Raw genomic sequence first — 24,017 nt, 5'->3', positions numbered from 1 at the left:
ATTAATCTTGTAATGTTAAAACTAGTTATTCCAATAGCAGCTGTTTCACAAACCAAGCCTGGCCTTTGCAGTGAATTGGAAAAGGTTAGTCGTTTCTGTGTGTGTGTGTGATTCATTCTCTGGCCTGTAAATTAAGTGTTCATGATGATGAAATCACTCTCGTTGTTGGTTCAGTGATGTCTCAGCTGAAACCAGGAAGTACCCACCTCCCCTCAATGCACCCCAATGATTCTGGAAGCTGTCCATATACATCCTGAAATGCAGGTTTTGCACTGGTGTTGTGTAGGCTGTCAAATTAATACAATAATAATGTAATAATGTAATCCAAGCCTCCACTAACAACCCACGTAAACTATTCTCTACCTTCTCCTCCCTCCTAAACCCTCCCCCCCCTCCTCCTCCCTCCTCTATCTCCCCTGACGACTTTGCCTCCTTCTTCTCTTCTAAAATCTCAGATATCCGCAAACTCTTTAACACCTCTCCCTCCCCCGCACCCCCTCCTGCTCCAACCCCTACACCCACTACATCCCCTACTAACTCGCCCTCCCTCTCCACCTTCTTGCCCCTCTCAGACTCTGACCTCTCCTCCCTGCTCCAGGGTCACAAACCCACCACGTGTGCCTTGGACCCCCTCCCCACTCACCTCTTTCAAGCTGCTGCTCCTGCTCTACTCCCCTTCATCTCCTCCCTCCTCAACACCTCTCTACTTTCTGGCATCTTCCCCTCTGCCTTCAAAAAAGCCTCTATCACTCCCCTCCTCAAAAAACCTACCCTCGACCCCACCTCCCTCCAGAGCTACCGTCCTGTCTCCCTCCTACCCTTCCTCTCCAAAACCCTCGAGCGGACTGTACACCGCCAGCTCTCTGCTTTCCTGTCCAACCACTCTCTGCTTGACCCTCTCCAATCTGGCTTCCGCTCTGCTCACTCCACTGAAACCGCCCTTCTCTCTGCCACCAACTCACTTAAGTGTGCCCGAGCTGCCTCTCTCTCCTCTGTCCTAATTCTCCTCGACCTCTCTGCTGCCTTTGACACTGTTGATCACTCTATTCTACTATCATCTCTTGCTGACCTGGGGATCTCTGGCACTGCTCTGGCCTGGTTCTCCTCCTACCTCTCCAACCGCACTTACCAGGTAACCTGGCGTGGAGCAACCTCCACACCTCACCCTCTCTTGACTGGAGTCCCCCAAGGGTCAGTCTTGGGTCCTCTCCTGTTCTCTCTCTACACCCGCTCCCTGGGCCCCCTCATCACATCCTATGGTTTCTCATACCATTTCTATGCTGATGATGCTCAGATTTTCCTCTCCTTCCCCACCTCTGACTCCACCATCTCCTCCCGTATCTCTACCTGTCTGTCTGCTATTTCCTCCTGGATGCACTCGCATCACCTCAAACTCAACCTCTCTAAATCTGACCTCCTTTTCTTTCCCTCCTCCTCCCCCTCCTCTGATCTCTCTATCTCTGTTCCTCTGGAATCTACCACACTCTCTCCCTCTTCCTCAGCTAAAAACCTTGGAGTCACCCTGGACCCCTGCCTCTCTTATTCCCAGCACATCTCCACTCTGGCACGCACTTGCAGATTCTTCCTGAGCAACATCCGAAGAATCCGACCCTTCCTCACCAACTATGCTACCCAGCTCCTGGTCCAGGCCCTGGTACTCTCCCGCCTAGACTACTGCAACTCCCTCCTGGCTGGCCTCCCTGCGTCCGCCACCCGTCCGCTCCAGCTCATCCAGAACTCTGCTGCTCGCCTGGTGTTCTCTCTACCTCGCTTCGCCCACGCTACTCCACTACTCCGCTCGCTCCACTGGCTCCCGATCACCGCTCGCATCCAGTTCAAGACTCTTGTACTAGCCTACAGATGCCTTGATCAGACTGCACCCAGCTACCTCCAGACCCTCATCTCTCCCTACACCCCCACTCGACCTCTCCGCTCCGCCTGCACTAGAAGACTGGCTCTACCTCCGCTACGCTCCCCTGCCTCCCGAGCCCGCTCCTTCTCCACCCTTGCTCCGCAGTGGTGGAACGACCTTCCTACAGATGTCAGGACTGCCCAGTCCCTGACCACATTCCGGCGCCTCCTTAAGACTCACCTCTTCAAACAGCACCTGTAGAACTCCTCTGTTGTATCCTGGGACACTATCACCCTTCATTTAAATATGCTTTATTTTGCTCTTATCTGCCCCCTATTTTACTGCATTTAATCCTGTACCTCAGAATATTGTAATCTCCCAAGTGTTTAATCTGTAGTATTTTGTACTTAATCATATCCTGATGTAACTATCACTACTTAATCATATCCTGATGTAACTTTCACTATTATCTGCTGTATTATTGAATTGTGGTTTGTCACACTTGAGAATTATTGTATTTCTTGTTCTTATTGTATGACTTATATTGTAACACTTGAATGTATTTGTATTTGCTTGCGATTGTAAGTCGCCCTGGATAAGGGCGTCTGCTAAGAAATAAATAATAATAATAATAATAATAATAGAATAACACAGCTAACTGATTGATGGTTTGTCAGTTTTGGCACACAGTGAAATTTCCTTGGAAAAGCTCTGCCCATCCTCTGGGTGTTGCCTTGCTCTGGGTTTGTGGCGCTGGCTTCTCGCAAAATCATCTTCCTGCTTGGTTTGGGATGTGGTTTTCTTTAATCTGGGCAGCAGTGTGGAGTAGTGGTTAGGGCTTTGGACTCTTGACTGGAGGGTTGTCTGTTCAATCCTAGGTGGGGGACACTGCTGCTGTACCCTTGAGCAAGGTACTTTACCTTGCTCCAGTAAAAACCCAATTGTAAAACTGGGTAATTGTATGTAAAAATAATGTGACATCTTGTAACAATTGTAAGTCGCCCTGGATAACGGTGTCTGCCAAGAAATTATTAATAATAATAATAACCAGAATAGACCGTGACCCATGTGCCTACCTAGTGTAGAATCCAGCCTTAGCAGAAAGCGTCTCAAACCAGGCATGGTTTTAAAACACACACCTGGCTAATTTGAATTCTGTTTTGAAGTTGTTGGATTGACAAATGGTACAAACGAAGACTGTACAGTACCAGCATGGAATTAAATACATGGACTAGACCAGATGAAAACACGAGTCCCCTTTGCTCTGCAGATACTATAGCATTACCGTTTCCCCACAGACTGAAGCAGCTGTAAGGGGCTGTGTGGAAAGCTACTGAATCCTGGTCACGGCAGTGATGGGGTGTTGGTCTTGTCTCTCATCTTTTAGTAGCACTCTGTAGAACTCCCTGTGGAGGTCAGGCCAGGCATGCAGATAAGAGGAAAGGAAATCTATGACCGACTGCAAGCTCGTTAAACAGCAGCTTCCAAAATCGGAGGCGGATTGTTTTTTTTTCCATTGTTTAAACAGGTTTAGATTTATTTCCCTTTGACAATAATAATACACATCCGTTTATGAAAAGGACTTCTTAATTAGCTTCCTGAAGCGTGTTAGTCACACAGTACACAAAGCCCAATGCAATCAAAGACTGTTGTGAAGATCACAGCTCACCCAACTGAGAGAAGCCTTTTCCTGTGTTTCACACTGGGGTTCAAAATGTAGCGTCTGTCTGTCTGTGTGCCTGGTGTGTGTGTGTGTGTGTGTGTGTGTGTGTGTGTGTGTGTGTGTGTCTGTCTCTCTGTGTGTGTGTCTGTCTCTCGGTTGCACATCTTGGACTGCATTTATAAATTAGAGTAAAGTGCGCTTGCAGAGGATTAAGCTCTGAGCCTGTTTTAACATTGTGTGTGCAGTGGACTTGTCTGTCTGTCTGTCTGTCTGTCTGTTATACATGTAGGACTTGGTGCTGTTTTGACTATGTGGCAGTGTGTGGAAAGGGCTTTGATTAGTGGGATCGACTGGGTCTTGCAGTCAGTAAAGCTGCTGTGGTTCAGAATCTGATTATCTTGTAGATGGTTGGTGTTTTCGGGAGATGAATGCAGTAGGGAATGGGTGCTTGGATACCCATGGAAGATAATGCATGTGTGTAGCGGTTTAATTCAGTTAGCATTCTTAGTTACACCTTTCTCCCAAACGAGCTCAAGATCGCGAGGAAACAATTGCACAGTAAAACCTGCAACACTGCTCTATCTTTTATAACTTAGTTAAAGTTTATTAATAACATGCAGTACAAAAGCAGGAAAGGTTAATATCAAAATCTTATCAATCAGCATATTAATCTCAGTAAACAATACTGGTTAGGCAGAATCTCCGTGTAAATGTCAATTACAAGTGAAAGCAATACATCAACTGGCTATAATGTGTCTTCTGTAAGACTAATTATATTCTTAAGTCAGTAAATATCACATGAATATGCAAGCTGGATAATCTTTTTAGTAAATATGAGTCGGTAAATAAATGAATATAAATTCAGTGAATTCAAATTCATAGGATATTACCAAATAGTTTTTAGTTTTTTATCAGTCAGTTGTTAAATGTATATCCTTTTAATTAGAATCACGGCACAAAAACATTTGAACAACCATTCATCTGTTCTTTAAGGAAAACAAGATTCAGTGCCCTTATTCATGTTCATAGATTGCCTTGCAATTCTAGCGGTTAGCTGTAATTCACTTTCATGGAAGATTAAAACTAGCCTTTCTTTTTGTAAGAAAACAAAATATAACACACACCCTTTTACTTTTACATTACACCACCATCTTTTCTGCACATATGCATGTATTTAATTCCCCAATTATAGTTTCTGGAACTCTCTTTTCTTTAGTTTAATTGGGAATACTCCAGTCTGTTCTGCAGAGTTGATGCAGTGTTGAGCATGCGTGACGTCTTGTAGAACGGTGTCACCTTTCAGCCTTTCTTTAACAAAGAAATTCTTCCAGTAAAATTGCCCATTCCCGGTAGGTCAGTCCAGTCCATTAATCGAGTCTTTAACCCATTAGTTGTCCTCTTCAATGCCAATCCCAGGTAGTCAAGTTATTTCTATTTTAATCTTCTAAACAATCTTTGAGTCTTCTTTAAGTTTATTAATTAACTGGGTGTATTCTAGGTGTTATTCAGAGCTTGCAGTCCAGTTATTAAAAGCAGTCTCCCTTTTTTCTGACTTATTCATTCATGTTTGGAGCTGTTGGTTAAAAATGTTATATGCAAGCTCCTTTTTCCTGACTTTTCTTGGGAGATGTTTAAAGCAGCGTGGTAGTTCAAGATGTTACACCTGCTCTTCCCTTTTTCTGACTAACGGTATATCTCTTGAACAAAGAACATCTTCTCCCTTAATTAAAATTATTCCTTTTTGCAACAATCGACATTGAGAACCAGGTGCATCCTTGCTGCCTATCTCTTATTTATTCAGAGGTCTATTCCTGGCTCAGGAATTTGGGAGGGCCTGCCCCCCTCCCCCTCCCAATACTTATCAGATGTTACTATGGTGACCAGAGGCCTGTTTCTTTCCAAGCTACACTGTTAAAAACTCCCCAACTTTTTCTCATGCTAGATCAATGCAGCGAAGTTTAACCCTTTAAATACTCTTATGTATAAAGTATTTATTGACAAGATAAAACAGGACATTTTTATCTTCAATGGCATTTTGCTTTAGTAAAGAATCCATTGCTTGTTTTTTTTGAAGAGTCCTCGGTTTGACCACTTGCACAGAGACAGAGCAGTGGAGCTGCATGAAGCAGCCCGGGGCTGTGACTGCCACACAGGAAATGAATGAACTTCACCGGGGGTGAGCAGCGAGACACTTCAGCCTGCAGTGATGCTGCTCTGTGAGCTCAGCCATGTCTGGTCATTGTGCCTGTGTGACCCAACAAGCCTTGCTCCTCACAGCTGCCAAATCAAAATGATTTGGAACAAAGCAGTAAATATCAGCATTCAAACGAACCCCCTCCCCTCCCTGCATCCCAGTACTCCTGCCTTATTGGGTGTTCTGTGTATACTGGAGAAGATGAGAAGGCAGTTATTTAATGATATTCCTCATTTAAAACAGGAAGATGATTCTGAGTGAATTTGCATACAGAATTTCCAGAAGTGCTGCAGGTGTAATTGAGGGGCAGCCTTGTCCAATCGCAGCACATCCCCCTGCCGGCACTTCCACAGTAGAGGCCCCTGTTCACAAGAGGTTGAGTGTCATCGTGCTGTTCCTGACGCTGGATAAAGCATCACGTGACGCTGCACACATTGTTACACGAAGCAAAGATTGCTAATCTAGTCAAGTGGCTCCGATTTTTGTTTTATTATAAAAAAACAGAGTGAAATCTCTCTGTCATAGTCCTTCAGAAACACAGCTAGTTGCAATGGTTGTCGTGTGGGGGGAGGGGGTTCCTTGCTGCCTTGCCAGTGGGTCTCATCTACCCTTTTGTGGGTTGAGGGAGCAGTTCAGTCTCCATGTCCGTCCTGCCCTTGTTCCCTCTTATCAAGACTGTCAGGAAAGTGTGCCTGCTGGGCTCTGCAGCTTTACACAGGAGATGCTGTCCTTGTGTGCTTTCAGGGTTTGCCATGGCAGCAACTTCATGGCCAGTGCTGAGCTACGTTCTAATGAATCTGGCTTGGGACGGGGACGTGTTTGTAAACAAACAGTGCAAATGAATAAGCTTGATTTAAAGATCATTAACTGAGCAGAGCAGAATAAATCGGAACACGGCATAACTTTACCGGGACAATCCTGTTTGTGTGGTGGCAACCAGCTTTGAATCAATGCGATTTGCTTCAGCTCTGCCCTGCAGTGCTCAGTCGCGAGTGGAATTTCCCATCCCTTTACAACACACTGTTTGGCCTGCAAACCAATCCCTGCTGTCCAAGGCAGGCTTTCATGAAGTGCTGTTTTAATGTCTCTACTGTTTAAACACAGATGCTCTGGACACTATCAGTTCTCACAGATTCCTAAATAAACAGATGTATAAACACCAGGCTAATGAACCTCCTGTATTAAGTGAAGTCGTCCCAGGCTGACGAGGGGTCCCGCACTTCTCTGCCAGATCACTAGCAAACTGCAAGCTGAAGTGGCTGCGTGGAACAAGGCAGCAAGCAGATACAGCTCTCTATTCAAACTGCAGAGCGTCCTGTGAAGAGGAATGGAGACCACAGTGACTGTATTAACCTAGTGGAGTATGTATGGGATGAAAGATCTGGATAATGATGATGATGATGATGATGATGATGATGATGATGATGATGATGAGGATAATTATACAATATATCACGGTGGGGAACAGTTTTGATATTCTCTGGGTTTTCCAAAACTTGCTTTATACTCGCACAAATATCCATTGATCTTCATTACACCCTCGTAGTTTAATTATTGTAGTATATTGGCTTTTAATGGTACTGTGTATGATGGCATGTCGGCCGTGATAGTTTAAGAGAGCTGTGGTGTTTTTTGTTGCTGTGGGTCAGATGAGGCTGTGCTAGGAGATGACTAGAGGTTTCGGTGCTGTGTGTCAGATGGGGCTGTGCTAGGAGATGTTTAGAGGTTTCTGTGCTATGGGTCAGATGGGGCTGTGCTGGGAGAAGAGGTTTCTGTGCTGTGTGTCAGATGGGGCTGTGCTTGGAGAAGAGGTTTCTGTGCTGTGTGTCAGATGGGGCTGTGCTGGGAGCTGGGTTGACTGTTCCTCAGCACTATCTTTGTGAGGGGGGGGGGGGGGGGTTCTGTTTTGGGCCTGCCCCAGTAGAGAGCTCTGGCTATAGCAAGGTAAGGTTTATGAAGTTGTGGACATCAGTCCCCTCTGCAGCCCCTGGTTCTCGTGTGTTTGGGGTTCCAAAAGATTCAGTCCCTCGACCCACCACAGGCGCTGGTAGCCCTGCTTTATGGGAGTTGAACCATCTTCAGGCAGCGCGCTGGAGGTTGGGGCTTTGAGTGTTTGAACTGAAAGCATGGTAATTACATTTTCAATTGAAACAGATATATGTGATATTGGGGGGTTTGGCATTTCTGCCATGGCCCCAGCATCTCCCTGGCACTGAAAAGAAATGTCTACAAGCACCCCTTCCCTGAGGCCTCAAAGCAGAGAGTTGAGAAAGATCCAAACGGGTATTGTTAGAGCTCTGATATATCAAGGAATTCACTGCAGTACCCTTGTGTTCAGAATTACACACCGCATTGCTGCTTTTTCTTTCAAACTCTTACGTTTTTATTTTACAGAACTAATAAATACTTAAAAGCAGTTTAATTCGATCACTTAATTATTCTCCAGTGGTTTCCTACTAATTTCCCAACATTAATAAAGATTGCGTCCTTTCAGAACAAATTATACAGATTTGTGCCAAAAAAAAAAAATAAGTAAATTGAAAGGGAGCCTAAGAGAAATTGAGGAACTCCTTTTTTTTTTAGTTTGTTTATATTTGATATTTTTTTTATATAACATCTGAAGCAGATGTGCTCCAGCTGTTCTGAAGCTCTGATTAATGTCTGAAGCTGGCTATAATAATAATAATAATAATAATAATAATAATAATAATAATAATAATATGCATTGTGCACCATGGATTACACAAACGGTATGCATTGTGCACCGTGGATTACACAAACTGTATGCATTGTGCACCGTGGATTACACAAACTGTATGCATTGTGCACCGTGGATTACACAAACTGTATGCATTGTGCACCATGGATTACACAAACTGTATGCATTGTGCACCGTGGATTACACAAACTGTATGCATTGTGCACCATGGATTACACAAACTGTATGCATTGTGCACCATGGATTACACAAACTGTATGCATTGTGCACCATGGATTACACAAACTGTATGCATTGTGCACCGTGGATTACACAAACGGTATGCATTGTGCACCGTGGATTACACAAACGGTATGCATTGTGCACCGTGGATTACACAAACTGTATGCATTGTGCACCATGGATTACACAAACTGTATGCATTGTGCACCATGGATTACACAAACGGTATGCATTGTGCACCATGGATTACACAAACTGTATGCATTGTGCACCATGGATTACACAAACTGTATGCATTGTGCACCATGGTTTTCTACTTGGTTGTCTGGTGTTTTTTATGTTTTTGTGTGCAGTTATTAATGGAATGGTTCAATTTTGTAAAATCTCAAACCACTTCAACGTCCGAATGAATTTCCACAGCAAACATACAGGCTTGTTTAGATTAGAGAGTCCTGCAACTTTTTGGCTTTTTGGCGCAGCCTCATTTTAATTGACTCCATATACAATAAGCTGATCTGCATTGTTTGTGACAGGATCACAGAGTTTACATTAGAGTGTTAAACACCCAGTACAAACCACAGCCCTGAGATCAGCCTTTACATGAGAGAGAGAGAGAGACGGACCCCATTCTAGGGCAGCAGTGTGGAGTAGTGGTTAGGGCACTGGACTCTTGACCGGAGGGTTGTGGGTTCAATCCCCAGTGGGGACTGCTGTTGTACCCCTGAGCAAGGTACTTTACCTAGATTGCTCCAGTAAAAACCCAACTGTATAAATGGGTAATTGTATGTAAAAATAATGTGATAACTGTATAATGTGAAATAATGTATAATGTGATATCTTGTAACAATTGTAAGTCGCCCTGGATAAGGGCGTCTGCTAAGAAATGAATAATAATAATAATAAATAGAGCGGGATGCTCATCAAAAGCATGTTTCTTAATAGTCCACAAACCCCAGCAGTGCAAGATGTACTGACCACACATTGTGTTCATTCAGGTCTTTTGTTCACCCTGCCTCTGTCTTGTCTCTTTCCAGGGCTCACGTCGCACGACGGCTGTAAATTAGGGGTCACCCAGGAAGGACGGAAGAAGGAACAGTTTATTTTGTGGAAAATCAAAGGATCCCCCGTCTCCCCTTCTCTGCACAGAGGGCTCTGCTGAAGGATGATTCTGAGCCGCACATGGTGACGAAGAGGAATGAACAGTGTGTGTCTGAGTGCTGTGGTCTGAACTACTGTGCCTGGGAGAGGAGAGAACAATCTGAGATCACTATGTGAGTCTCAGGACAGGACTCTCTGCACTGAGCAGCGCACAAGCATCACAGCCGCTTCACAGGGTTCGTCCGTTTGCTTTCTTTACATCCACACACTGCAGTGTGTATAATATTTTCACAATCAACCTGCTATGCTCTTTGGGGACTGAAGTGTACGCCATGCCCGCCAAAGGGAAATACTTTTTTAATGACCAGGAACCGGACCGGGGCTCTCTGTATAGACAGTACTGCTGCATTAGCAAGCACCAGCTGCTGGTCCTCTTGCTGGGCATCGCTGTGGTCTCCTGCCTGGGGCTTCTCATCGTATTCTTTGCCAGTCGGCTGGTGAGTACCAATTCACTTTCATGTACTGCATGCCTGTCATTGCAGTGTTGCCTTAGTAACAGAGCGTGGTGTGGCCGTGCTCATGAGACTTGAGGCACTAAAGGGTGATGCACTGCTCAAAGCACATGACCTGGAAATGATGATGTCATAATGGAACCTGCAGCAGGTTCACAATTCTAGCTTGCAGCATTAAAGTAGAACTATAAAAAAAAATAAAAAAAATAAAAAAAAACTTTAAATACTGCAGACCCCTAAAAAAGAGTCCAGGCAAAATAAGTCCACTCCACACAGCAGACCAGCTTCAGGTAGTAAAGTGGGGTTGCTGGAGACATGTTTCTTTTGTTTGATGTTGTATATTTTGTAAGCGAGTGCTTTAAAGCGCTGGATGATCTACCTCACTGTAGCCTCTGGCCTTCATTCACTGTGGAGGGATAGCATAGCTGTAGTACTGTGATACCAGGTTCGGAAAAGTTTCATGAACCTGGAGGTGAAACCTGGAGGCTAAACACACAGCCCGGCCCATGATATTCACTTCCTGTTTAATAACATTGGCTAGAATCATGTTTATAGGAAAATCAAACTAAAGTGGTGTAAGTGGGAAATCTTTCTTTCTTTCTTTCTTTCTTTCTTTCTTTCTTTCTTTCTTTCTTTCTTTCTTTCTTAGCAGACACCCTTATCCAGGGCGACTTATAGTTGTTACAAAATATCACAGTACGGGTATCACATTACAGATAGCAGTTATGAAATACAGTAAAGTCAGTAGTAAATAAGAGTAAAATCAAGTAAGAGAAAATAAATACAGTAAATTACGTTTAACAGCTATTACGACTCCCAGACAGGACGGACACATTAACACAAAGGTGAAGAGTTCAGCTTCAGTACCAAACATACCAATGAAATATTCAATCATTCCGTAGCTGATGCATGGTGCGCACGCTTCTTTGCATGATCTTGTGTAATTCTGAGCTTGTGTCATCAGAGTGCGATCGCCAGTCAGGTATTGGCACGACTGCATGCATGGTGTGATTTGTATTGTTTCTCTTCTTTGCTATTATTTATTTGGCCTATAAACTCTGTATTTAGTGTTTGAGAACATGTATTTACAGGAGAAATGCAACACCGTGTTCTCTGTCCCTGTTCTTTTGAGCTCTTGTTTTATTTGTAAATGTGCCCAATCTGGGGGAAGTTAGCCCTTGTCTTTAACCTTGAGTTTTGAGACTTGTTTAACGTCTCCGGGCTCCTCAACACCCAGCATAGGCAGTGATTGAGGTCTGGCCCAGAGGGAACAGCAGGAAAAAGCACCCATACTGGGCCACCACCTTTGTAGCAACATGTATTTATTGGTACTGAATCTGACCAAACCCTGCTCGACTTCTGGCAAGCCTGACCTGTTAGAATGTATTAATAGACCATGCTGATAACAGACCTGTGTCTGTGTATCCTCTTCATCTGTGTGGATGCTGGATTCAAATGTAACCAGCCTTTTTTCTCTAATTAACCCACTGCTGTTCCCTGCGTGGTGTGGAGCTGTGGGTTGATGTTCTCTGGTGTAATCCCGGCTGCTGAATTGCTTCTCCTGTGCAGACCGCCGCGGAGCACGCGCTGTTCCTCAGCACGGTGTGCAGCGCGCTGGCCTTGTTCCTGTTGGTCTTCATCCTGGTGTGCACGGAGTCTCTCTTCCAGAGGTGGATGCGCTTCCTGGGGGTGACAGTGTGGATCTGCTTCCTCACAATGGGCTTCGTCTTCATCTTCGACGGAAAGGTGATCCGTGCATGGGACCAGGTACGGGTTCATTCACTATGGCTGCACTATTATGGGACCAGGTACGGGCTCATTAACTAATTAACTATTACATGAGGAGCAATGGCAGTCCACGTCAAGCACTGGGTTTAGCTGAAAGAGACGACAGTATTGTGGAGGGTGAGGGGTATTTTGAAACTCAACAGGTGTTTGTACATATCATTATAAGTGGGAGATTTGAGTTCTCCGTCACTGAGGTGCACATGTGTTTACTGGCTTGTCCTCAGTGTGTGTCCTCTCTCTCTCTCTCTCTCTCTCTCTCTCTCTCTCTCTCTCTCTCTCTCTCTCTCTCTCTCTCTCTCTCGCTCTCGCTCTCTCTCTCTCGCTCTCGCTCTCGCTCTCCTCCAGGTGCCGTTCTTTCTGTTCATAATCTTCACACTATACACCATGCTGCCGTTCGGGATGTGGGAGGCCGTGGTCCTCGCTGTCCTCTCCTCCGTCTCTCACCTCGTCATCGTCTGCATCGCTGTCGTTGTGTTTGACAAGTCCCAGTGGCTTGTGTTCCAGGTGAGCCGGGCCCGCAGCCTGGGGGTGGGAGCAGAGTGGCGCCAAGTGTGCAGGTTTCCTCTCCAGGGACAGGTGTCACTGAAATATACTGCTGCACAGTACGGTACATAGCTGTGTATTTTTGTTTTTGTGTGATGAATAAAAAAAAAAACAACAACTATGAATCAAATAAAGTAACGCGCTGGTTAGCAAGTAGTTCTAGAAAGCAGGATAGAGAAGCGACAGGAAGCGTTCTGATGTGGTGCTCGTTCCTGTGAGAGGAGTGTCGGAGGTCAGGGCAGAGCAGGGCGCTTTGTTTCTGCTGCTCTCCAGGAAAGGGAGTCTATCGCTCTGCAGAGGTCGGACCGGGGAGCTTGTGCTTCTGGTGTTAACAGGTTCAGGAAGGGGAGAGGCTCAATGTGTGTGAGGGCTCAGTTTGTTTAACTGAGATAATGACAGTCCTGGTGCTAAAGCAACACAGGCAAGACTCATACTGTGTTTTTTTTTTTATTTTTTTTTTATATTTATACAGTTACCATAAATTGGCTGTAAGGGGGGACTTCATGCGATGCAAACTTTCATTAACTAAATTACTATTATCGTAACAGTTTTGTCAAAATGTTGATTTGTCAACTGGGATTTATGTATGTATGCATATCTATCTATCTATCTCTATCTGTCTATCTATCTATCTATCTATGGTGTTACTTCTGGTTTTCTTTTTTTTTCCAGATATTACCAAATGTAATCATTTTCCTGTGTGGCAATGTGGTGGGAGCATTTCACAAGAAAATGATGGAGAGTGCCTTGGAGCAGACCTTCCTGGACACCCTGAGCTGCCTGGAGATCCGCATGAAGCTGGAGATTGAGAAGAGGCAGCAGGTAGGGAGGGGAGGGCACTTACATGGGGGCAGACACAATGGACAATCAATCATCACTGATGCCATTTCTTACATGGGTGGCAGACACAATGAACAATCAATCAACACTGATGCCATTTCTTACATGGGAGCAGACACATTGGCAATCAATCAACACTGATGCCATTTCTTACATGGGAGCCGACACAATGAACAATCACTCAACACTGATGCCATTTCTTACATGGGTGGCAGACACAGTGGACAATCAATCAACACTGATGCCATTTCTTACATGGTAGCAGACACAATGGACAATCAATCAACACTGTTCCAATGGAAACCCTCTCTGAGATGTGAGCTGTGCAGTGTTAACAGACACATACACTCCTGTAATGAGATGTGAGCTGTGCAGTGTTAACAGACACATACACTCCTGTAATGAGATGTGAGCTGTGCAGTGTTAACAGACACATACACTCCTGTAACGAGGTCTCTGTTTGCAGGAGACCTTGCTGCTGTCAGTACTGCCAGCTTATATCTCCATGGAAATGAAGCTGGCTATAATAGAGAGACTGAAGGAGAGCAAGGACAGGGATGCTCAGCAGAGACAGGTGAAGGACAACAACTTCCACAGCCTGTATGTCAAGAGGCACCGGAACGTCAGGTACTGCACAGCTTTTTCTGTTTCGCTGTTTTTATTTTATTTTATTTATTTATTTATTTATTTATTTATTTATTTATTTTTTTATTTTTTTATTTTTTTATTTATTTATTTATTTATTTTCTCTGAGTCTCTGGATGTGGAAAGAGAGGGAGGGGGGATTGTTTCTAAGGATTCTAGTATTTATGTACGTCATGCAACACAATGAATTGTTTGCTGCAATGAAGGTTACAATAGACAGGCAGCCAGGTCGACAGACTGCATTTATTGCTTGTGGAAATGATGTGAAAACAATTGTTCCGTGGCGATCTCAAAGCATTTTGTAAAGAAAGCAGATCCGGCTTTGATTTAATAGAATGAATCCAAATGAAGTGAAGTGATTTTATTTAATTTTGTTTTCTGTTTTAGAAGCACAGGGTAATGTTTGCCACGTGAAAGCTGTGATTTTTATCATTTCACACTGGTTTGAAAGCTGTGATTTTTATCATTTCACACTGGTTTGAAAGCTGTGATTTTTATCATTTCACACTGGTTTGAAAGCTGTGATTTTTATCATTTCACACTGGTTTGAAAGCTGTGATTTTTATCATTTCTCACTGGTTTGAAAGCTGTGATTTTTATCATTTCACACTGGTTTGAAAGCTGTGATTTTTATCATTTCACACTGGTTTGAAAGCTGTGATTTTTATCATTTCACACTGGTTTGAAAGCTGTGATTTTTCTTAAGTAATGTTCTCCCTCATTAACCGCTCTCTCTTAGATGGTCTTTTTCTTTTTTTTTTCCTGTCTGGTTTTTTGCTTGTTGGCCTTTTAAAATAGACATACCACTTTTCTCTCCCACAATTTAGGGGGGTGGAGGTCTGAATTAAAGTCATTTTCCAAAACCCAGTTTAATTCCATGGCACTAAACGATGTAATCATTTTTCAGTACAATAAATAAGTTTGTGTTTATTGGATGCATGGACTTGTGTTCGGCGTGACTGATGCCGTTGTCTTTGGCAGCATCCTGTACGCGGACATCGTGGGATTCACACGCCTGGCCAGCGACTGCTCTCCTAAGGAGCTGGTCATCATGCTGAACGAGCTCTTCGGGAAGTTCGACCAGATTGCAAAGGCAAGGGGGCCACCTTCGGGGTTCTGGTGTTTTATTTAAACATTGTGTATACAGCGCAAGGGAGACTCCAAGCTCAGTACGGTTTGCATGTGTACAGGCAACAACAGCGTCAGTTGATTGTACACTATAGAAGATGCCAGCTGAAGCATTTCTCTAATAAAGAAGGTGCTAGCTGAAGTGTTTCTCTACTGTAGAAGGTGCTAGCTGAAGCGTTTCTCTACTGTAGAAGGTGCTAGCTGAAGCGTTTCTCTACTGTAGAAGGTGCTAGCTGAAGTGTTTCTCTACTGTAGAAGGTGCTAGCTGAAGCGTTTCTCTACTGTAGAAGGTGCTGGCTGAAGCGTTTCTCTACTGTAGAAGGTGCTGGCTGAAGCGTTTCTCTACTGTAGAAGGTGCAGCTGAAGTGTTTCTCTAATAAAGAAGGTGCTAGCTGAAGTGTTTCTCTACTGTAGAAGGTGCTAGCTGAAGCGTTTCTCTACTGTAGAAGGTGCTAGCTGAAGTGTTTCTCTACTGTAGAAGATGCTAGCTGAAGTGTTTCTCTACTGTAGAAGGTGCTAGCTGAAGCGTTTCTCTACTGTAGAAGGTGCTAGCTGAAGTGTTTCTCTACCGTAGAAGGTGCTAGCTGAAGTGTTTCTCTACTGTAGAAGGTGCTAGCTGAAGCGTTTCCCTAATAAAGAAGGTGCTAGCTGAAGCGTTTCTCTACTGTAGAAGATGCTAGCTGAAGTGTTTCTCTACTGTAGAAGGTGCTAGCTGAAGCGTTTCTCTACTGTAGAAGGTGCTAGCTGAAGTGTTTCTTTAATAAAGAAGGTGCTATCTGAAGCGATTTTCTACTCGACTTAATTTCTTATGGTTTTACCTTAGAATTCAAAATTAAGTTACAGAGTTTGTTACTTAGTTAAGAAGCTGTGTTACTGACTTTCTTCACAGTATTTTTTGCTAATGCTGTTTTCTTTTTAATGAATAACCTACGCTTCAGAAAAGGGGAGCTGTTTGCATTATTATTAATTTGTCATTTAGCAGACACTTTTATCCAAAGTGACTTGCAGAGACTAGGGGTTGAAGCATCATCATGATTTGCTCAGGTTCACACACAGTCAGTAATCACTGGACCACCAAGCCTCCCTTTTCCTATCAGGTGTTTGTTTATTTGTTTGTTTGTTTTACAGGAAAATGAATGTATGAGAATAAAAATCTTAGGAGACTGTTACTACTGTGTGTCAGGGCTGCCTGTATCCCTCCCGAACCATGCAAAGAACTGTGTGAAGATGGGACTGGATATGTGTGAGGCTATCAAGTGAGTGGAGCGGGCTGTGGAGTGACCTGCCTTAACACTGGGGTCCAGGGGGCTGTTACAAGATCATTGAGTATCGCTAATAAAGGATTGACTTTCCATTTGTCACCAGAGTTACAGCTTCTTTTTATCTGAATAACGATGAATATGTAGATCTGTGTGAATATATCTCAATGTGCTGGGTGTAAGGACCTAGGGGCATTTTAGACTGACCGGATTGGCTTTCCCCAGTCATGCAGTTCTCTGTGCCTCATTCACTGATACTCTAGTGCTGCTGGACTCCCTGGAAGCTCTTTCAGTCCATTCCAGTGTAGAACTTTGTTCCCACCACATGCTTCGTTATTGAATTGAACGGTCTGGTGCCTTGAATTGAGCAGTCCAAGGACCTGGTTGGGACAATGTCCTGGTTTGGAATTCAATGAAAGAGCTAATGCTGTATGAAATTGAATTTGCTGTCAGAAATGCAAATAAAAATCATTTTTGAATTTCATGCATAGTTTAAAGCCATACTGCTGAGCGTTGCAGCAACATTATTATTTTGTATATTTAGCAGACGCCTTTATCCAAGGGGACTTACAGAGGCTAGGGTGTGTGAACTATGCATCAACTGCAGAGTCACTTAAAACAACATCTCACCCAATAGACGGAGCACAAGGAGGTTAAGTGACTTGCTCAGGGTCACACAGTGAGTCAGTGGCTGAGGTGGGATTTGAACCGGGGACCTCCGTGTTACAAGCGCTTTTCTTTAACCGCTGGACCACCCAGCCTTATTAACATCCTGATCACCGATTACTGTTAGCTGTCAACAGATTGCTGGTGGTCTGTTTTCTTATCGACTGTGTTTACACCAATGACCAGATAATGAGCAATCTGCCTGGAGCTTCCCAGACTGTACCAGTGATTCAGGCAGACGTGCTGCCCAACAGCTGCGATATGTTATGTGTTATGCGCTGATGCCTTGTGTTCAGTCAGATACAGCTCTTCCCAATATTCTCAGATACCTCTCTGTTAGGTGTTATGGGGCATATGCAATCAGGATTAGGGTCATTCCAGCTATTTGTGTTGCATATGGGCAGGTAGCAAAAAAAGTAGGGGATTCATCTATTCCCATTTCTCCTCGTCTCACTTGTTGTTTTCCCCAGGCGGGTGAGAGAGGCCACCGGAGTGGATATCAGCATGAGGGTCGGGGTTCACTCGGGGAACGTGCTCTGCGGGGTCATCGGGCTGCGGAAGTGGCAGTACGACGTGTGGTCACATGATGTCACCTTGGCCAACCACATGGAGGCCGGAGGCTTGCCTGGGTGAGACTGACCCTTGTACAGGTTTACCAGAGTAAAAGTGTATTTAAGCATGTTGTGAAAGCATAGGTAAGCATTGTAAAAGCCCAGAGAGAAAAAGCTTTATTAAGAAAAAACACAGTAAGCTATGGTAAGGGCATAGTGCAACAATTGGAAAAGCATGGGAAAGCTGCAAAGTTAACATGCGCATTTACCAGTTTAGCTAGTGCTCTTCCGCACTCCACCATGCTATTTATGTTTGATGTGCTTTCCCCCTCAGGCGAGTCCACATCACTGACGCCACGCTGAAACACCTGAACAAAGCCTATGAAGTAGAGGAAGGCAACGGGCACCTGAGAGACACCTACCTGAAAGAGCAGAATGTCAAGACATACCTGGTCTTAGACCCCCGGGTAACGATGGGCTCTTCTCTGCCCCTTCACTCTGCACACACCGGGCATCGCCTGCGCTGCTCAAAGGGACAGAAGAAACACTGTTTCACTGCTATTTATAAGCACACGCTTGTAGCACCGTTCTGGTTTGGGCTTGTCATTAGAATACCAATAGTTATTAATATCAGTCCGCTTTTAAACTGCTTTATGAAACCAGATACCACTGCTAGCAGCTCTGCAAGCAGGATGTCATGCAGGAGTGTTCAATGAAAGCGTTTCCTGTACTGTCTGGTTTGTGAGTTGTTTCTGAAATGTGCTAGGTGCTTGTTGCTGTTTCTCTGTTGTGGCTTGTAGTTTATTATTGGAGTTTCCGTTTGAAAGGGTGTTTGCATGTTGGTATTAACGACAAGCTAAAGAAGTGGAGTAACACTGTACTGTTGAAAGTATGCAGGCAGGTTTGTGTGTGAATGTTAATGGTTTGATGTGGAATATCTTGATGCTAAGCATTCCTGGCTTTATCTGATGGGGCTGAGATAACATACCAGGTACTGCACATTCTCAGAGCTTGTATTAACAACTTGACAAAGTGAAACTAGCTTGGAGAGCGTTGGGTGATGCAGTTCCCTAATTAGTGGAGACATGAAGGGTCTAAGAATGTTCCCTCCCTTGTGTTCCATTAACACGTAGCTGCATGATCGCGTTCAGGTTGCAAACAGTCTGTGATCCCAACAGCATGCACCATGGATCTGGATCCAAACATCTGAATTCCGAATAATCTAATTTCAAAACCAACCAATATGTGGAAACACAACTAGACCATTTTAAATGCATGCCCACCTCTCTGTCCCCCATCCCACACCAAATCCGTGTGTTCTGAGTCTTCTATAAGCCTGTGTGTTCCTTCTTCTAACATGCGCTCTCTTGTTTTCAATGCTCTGACCCAGTCGAAGGAGCAGCCCATGAACAGAGGCCACCTTCCTAAGCCCCGGGTGAATGACGGCCTGAAGATGCGCGCGTCCGTGCGGATGACCCGCTACCTGGAGTCCTGGGGGGCAGCCAAGCCCTTCGCCCACCTCCAGAACCGGGAGGCCCTGACCAGCGAAGACCTGGCCTGCAACCGCAAGCTCCACAAGGTACCTGACAGGGGTGCGGGGCGTTCCAGAGGCCGGGGCGGGGCGTTCCACAGGGAAATTAAAAATGATTTTTTTAAGTTGAACAGTCCAATTTGTAATAAGGCTAATTGTTATGTGTGTGTGTGTGTGTGTTTTCTTTCTAGGACATACCCTTGCATTCCATAAACTGCCACAAGACACAGGACAGGTAAGCGTGAAACTTTACATTTTGGAATTTAGAGATTGTACAGAATATTCCACTTGCAGAAGGCATTAATCCTGCACGACGGGGGAGAACCTGAGCTTCGTATCCCTGCTGATGTTCTTCATGTTGTACATGTTGTCTTTCCTCTTTCCTGTTACTGAAAATTCTTCCCTTAAACGGGAGGTCACTACAGTAAACATGCTGTCCTCAGGTCCGAAGAGACTCTGCTAGTTTGTTTGTCTTGTGAATGCAGTCTTATTGAACTCCCTTTAGTCCTCTCTTTTGAATGCCTTTCCCCCCCCAATGCCTGTGTTTTTGATGTTTCTCACTGTCCGTCTGTCTGCCAGCCTGGATGGACACACACAGGAGCTCCTGCCACCTTTTGCCTCTTCGTTAGTAAACTATAAGTGAGTCTTTCCTCCTCCTACCCTCTCTCAATTGAGCTCTCCACTAACCCTGCTGTGCTGGTGAATCTCTCTCTCAACACCTGCCTTGGGTCTGGCTTTACTGGCTGTACTGCTCATTGACCGCCAGGTGCAAGGTGGAACGTTCATTAGTTTATTAAAATAAGAAGTATAATACTAATAACGACAGAGCTGTAACACTGCAGGTTAGGGATCTGTTAAGAGTGGTTATGTGTATGAACAGTACCGCACAAGGTTTTATTGTTTTAAACCATTGCAGTCTCTAATTTTAAAGATTTTAAATTCGTTAAAGCTAGACATTCTATGTCAGAGTTCAGCGGTCGTCATCTCTCTTGTGGTGTGCCCTGCAATGCAGCTTCCTGATTGGGGGATGAAAGTTCTGAGGTTCCTAATATATGTCGCAACATTCTTATATGTTCTAGCCAAGTGTTAACATTTATAATCATAATTCTAAATCATTTTTTGAAAGCACGCTTGTTCATTGTATATGAAACCACTTGTAATGGACCCGTAAACTAAAAAGCCTTCCAGACAGGTCCTGGGTTTCCAGCTGGGCTCCAGAAAAGGTGGAGAGGAATGAAACATGGGGTGCAAAAAGGAAAATAGAGAAGCTTATACTACCTCAAGACACAAATACACCTGACATTGAACACATCTCAATAGCTTATTAATGGTCAACGTCCTGCTTCCTACATATGCAGTGGGAACTATCCTGAAATATAACTGGAATATCCTAAGAATGGGATTGGACAGCTTTTAGAAAGAATAAAAGTTAGTGAGATCATCCTTTTCTGGTGTGGAATGAACAAACATTGGGAAATAATTCTCGAAGGATCTTCCTGATCGGGTGTGCATGACTTACTCTCTCTTCATCCTGTTTTCTCGTTCTGGACAAGTCCCCGTAACCAGCTTGCTCACAGACCTGCAGCATGCGCTACATTTAACCAGCATGGACAGCAATGCAACCCTGACCCGAGGACAGGCCAGGCAGTCTGATAAGTGTGTGTCTCTCTCTCTCTCTTTACTCAGAAACAAGTCCCAGAAGAAGAAGTTTGACGAGGACCTGCACAATAAAATGATGATGACGATCGACGGGCTGCAGTCTAACAAGTACGTAACCCTTTTCTGTGTGAGACTAGAGTCCATAGCCCTTTTCTGTGTGAGAGACTCTTACCAGCTCTTCATTTCCACTGTGTTTCCTTAATGAACCCCGTTTGTCTTTCACAGGCAGTGGATGAAGAATGAGGGGTTCTCCCGGTGTCTGTATTTCACTGAAAAGGGAACTGAAAAGCAGGTACGTTCCCCTTTGTTTAGGAACCCCTGTCCGTTCTACATGTGGAGGGATTTTCAAACTGTTCTTCAAGGACCCAGTCATAACTTGTGTGCCTGTAGGTGTGTGTGAGTGTAAGAGAATTGCCCATGTCACTGGTGGCCAGGTTACCCTTACATTAAGGTAAAAGTGAACGAGGTTACACTTGACTCCTCACGTGTGTGAATTTTGTTGTCCATAACTTGCTTGACCGCTTTGACGTCACACTGATGAATAGAAGAGAACTGCTGCAGTAAACCCCCCAATGCTTGCTAATCCACCCACAGGAACATTGCATTGCACTGTATTTTTATTTAATCCCTTTATGTCCACTTCATAATATTCATGATGCCATTTTTTTAAGAGAGGTGGGGGTTGCTAAGAGTATTAATAAATAACTATTCCGAGTCTTTACACACCCTTATTAAATACCGTATTAACTGAAAATGCATAATTCACCCTTTTGAAATGATTGTAGTTCATATTTCTTTCTCTCTTTTTTTCAGTATCATGCCACAGATCTTCCCAACTTCAAATACTATATCGCTTGTGCCTCGTTCATCTTCCTGTGTATCTTTATGATCCAGATGCTTGTTGCCAAGATGTAAGTGTGATACAGTAGTTTGAAGTGTCACTAGGTGGGGCAGGGAGGGATTCATGAGGCACTCCCTTGTCGGATCACATTTCATCCTCACTGTAGAGGAGGGATTCATGAGGCATTCCCCTGTCGGATCACATTTCATCCTCACTGTAGAGGAGGGATTCATGAGGCATTCCCCTGTCGGATCACATTTCATCCTCACTGTAGAGGAGGGATTCATGAGGCATTCCCCTGTCGGATCACATTTCATCCTCACTGTAGAGGAGGGATTCATGAGGCATTCCCCTGTCGGATCACATTTCATCCTCACTGTAGAGGAGGGATTCATGAGGCATTCCCCTGTCGGATCACATTTCATCCTCACTGTAGAGGAGGGATTCATGAGGCATTCCCCTGTCAGATCACATTTCATCCTCACTGTAGAGGAGGGATTCATGAGGCACTCCCTTGTCGGATCACATTTCATCCTCACTGTACAGTGGGGTGCAATCTGCAGCCACTATCTAAAAGGACACACTGCAGCACAGTAGCAAGAGTAGCACAGGCACCAGTATGAAAGGAGACCCCAGTACAAGGCAGGCAGTCTGTGCGGTTGATGCATGGTGTATTGGTTGTGTCTGTATCTCCAGGGCTATTTGCTGTACTGACATGAAACTTGAGAAGTATAACAAGCACCAGTGGAGACCTAGACCTGCTATGCAACATGCCTGTCAGAAAAACATCTTGGAGTGCTTTTTTTATTTTCTCTCGATTTTAACAAGATCGCTCCAAAACGCCTCAGTGAATTTCTTTTAAGTTGTATCCAGATTTAGGTGATGTTCTGATCAAAGGTGACTGTGTGTGTGTGTGTGTTCTGATCAAAGGTGATTGATCCTACTGTGGGTGGGTGTGTGGGTGTGTGTGTGTTCTGATTGATTCCTTTTTTCTTCCCCTGCTCAGGACCCCTGAACTGGGCATCTCATTGGGAGTGTCTGCCTGCATCCTGCTGCTCATTCTGGCTGTGTGCTTCGCCGGGTACCTGGTGGTGAGCAGCTGGACGTATATCTCACTGTGATACAGTTCTGTCCAATTCAGTGAAAGCAGAGGTTCTTAACGGATTAGGTGGTGTCTAGGACACACCTTTTTTATTACAGTACTGCATACAGACCCAACGAGCCATCGTGAATGATAGTACTATCTGTTTTCAATAACTTCCAGACATTACACCCAAATTGTTATTGTACTGCACCTTGCGTGCTCAGAACAGCAGCATGCTTCTGTTTCCTAGCACCTGGCTTGATAACCAATATGTACCAGTGCTTATCTGTTTGCTCAAGAACTCTCTCTCACTCTCAATTTAATTCAATTCAATTCAATTCAAAGATGCTTTATTGGCATGACTACAGCAGAATTACAAAATAAATAAATAGAAACATACCAAATGATTACAAATTAAAAAGATACAAACATCTTTAAATAAAAGGGACACATATAAAGATTTTTATTTGTACACTCATGTATTATGGAAGGTCATGTCTCAGTTCATGACGCTGTCTGATCTATTCAGCAGCTGTGAGTGCCGTGTCGCTGTTCTCACCCAGAATAATTACCATCTTATCCTCTACCTTCAGTGTCCTAAAGTTAGAGATCTTTGTAAAGAACTTTCTCTGTCTCTCTCCCCCCCCCCCCATCAGCAGCACTGCTCTCCACAGAGGTCCGTGTCATTTCGTTGGCTCTCCGTCCTCTCGAAAGTGGTGGGTAAGAAGCCCTACGTGCGGCTGCCACTGACCATCATTGCCATCAGTATTACACTGGTCACAGCCGTGCTGAACTTGGTGAGTGAGTGCTGCTGTCTCACATTGTCACTGCAAATCCACTTCTGTTTGAGTCCAGGCTCAGGCTGGTCCAGAGCACTTCAGTCCAGTTGTAAAGTGATTGATTAGTGATTTATTTAAATTGCCTTTGTCATTAATTATTCTCATGGACCTTTTTTATTCCATTTCTTTACTTCATCAGTTCCACTTGGTGGTGGGTGCCTTTAATAGCCTGTCAGCCCCAGCCCTGTGCTTTTATTACAGCCTGGGAGTGCCCAGTTCCCTGGGGTTTATACTAATAGCACTCCTGTCTTTGCAGTGTTTCATTAAAACATATGATGACAAAACCAATGCCACAAATTACAGTCAGTCACTGGAATCTTCCAATGAAAAGGACCTCTTCTGCCTGCCGGTGAGTACAGCAGCTTGGACTTGGCAGGACTTGT

The 24,017-nt window shown here is 44.3% G+C and overlaps 1 protein-coding gene across 7 annotated transcripts in view; it reads left to right on the top strand.

The window, feature by feature from the left end:
* adcy7 (adenylate cyclase 7) overlaps positions 1 to 24,017 on the top strand; it is a 45,670-nt gene that overhangs the window by 12,769 nt on the left and 8,884 nt on the right. For 4 of the 7 annotated variants that reach the window (XM_058992898.1, XM_058992903.1, XM_058992901.1 and 1 more), the window contains exons 2-19: positions 9,685 to 10,245; positions 11,830 to 12,027; positions 12,394 to 12,552; positions 13,264 to 13,413; positions 13,898 to 14,058; positions 15,058 to 15,169; positions 16,333 to 16,460; positions 17,600 to 17,758; positions 18,015 to 18,147; positions 19,071 to 19,259; positions 19,403 to 19,446; positions 19,791 to 19,850; positions 20,898 to 20,978; positions 21,096 to 21,162; positions 21,684 to 21,781; positions 22,718 to 22,802; positions 23,452 to 23,592; positions 23,891 to 23,983. In XM_058992898.1, the coding sequence (XP_058848881.1) occupies positions 10,081 to 10,245; positions 11,830 to 12,027; positions 12,394 to 12,552; positions 13,264 to 13,413; positions 13,898 to 14,058; positions 15,058 to 15,169; positions 16,333 to 16,460; positions 17,600 to 17,758; positions 18,015 to 18,147; positions 19,071 to 19,259; positions 19,403 to 19,446; positions 19,791 to 19,850; positions 20,898 to 20,978; positions 21,096 to 21,162; positions 21,684 to 21,781; positions 22,718 to 22,802; positions 23,452 to 23,592; positions 23,891 to 23,983 (2,223 nt within the window). In that variant the 5' untranslated portion in view covers positions 9,685 to 10,080. The remainder of the gene's footprint in view (positions 1 to 9,684; positions 10,246 to 11,829; positions 12,028 to 12,393; positions 12,553 to 13,263; positions 13,414 to 13,897; positions 14,059 to 15,057; positions 15,170 to 16,332; positions 16,461 to 17,599; positions 17,759 to 18,014; positions 18,148 to 19,070; positions 19,260 to 19,402; positions 19,447 to 19,790; positions 19,851 to 20,897; positions 20,979 to 21,095; positions 21,163 to 21,683; positions 21,782 to 22,717; positions 22,803 to 23,451; positions 23,593 to 23,890; positions 23,984 to 24,017) is intronic. The other 3 variants (XM_058992905.1, XM_058992904.1, XM_058992902.1) reach the window with 2 other exon arrangements.

This window comes from Acipenser ruthenus, chromosome 19, assembly GCF_902713425.1.
Source record: "Acipenser ruthenus chromosome 19, fAciRut3.2 maternal haplotype, whole genome shotgun sequence".
Taxonomy (NCBI): Eukaryota; Metazoa; Chordata; class Actinopteri; order Acipenseriformes; family Acipenseridae; genus Acipenser; species Acipenser ruthenus.
Note: the sequence above shows the minus strand (reverse complement) of the source record. Positions and strands in the feature narration are given on the sequence as shown.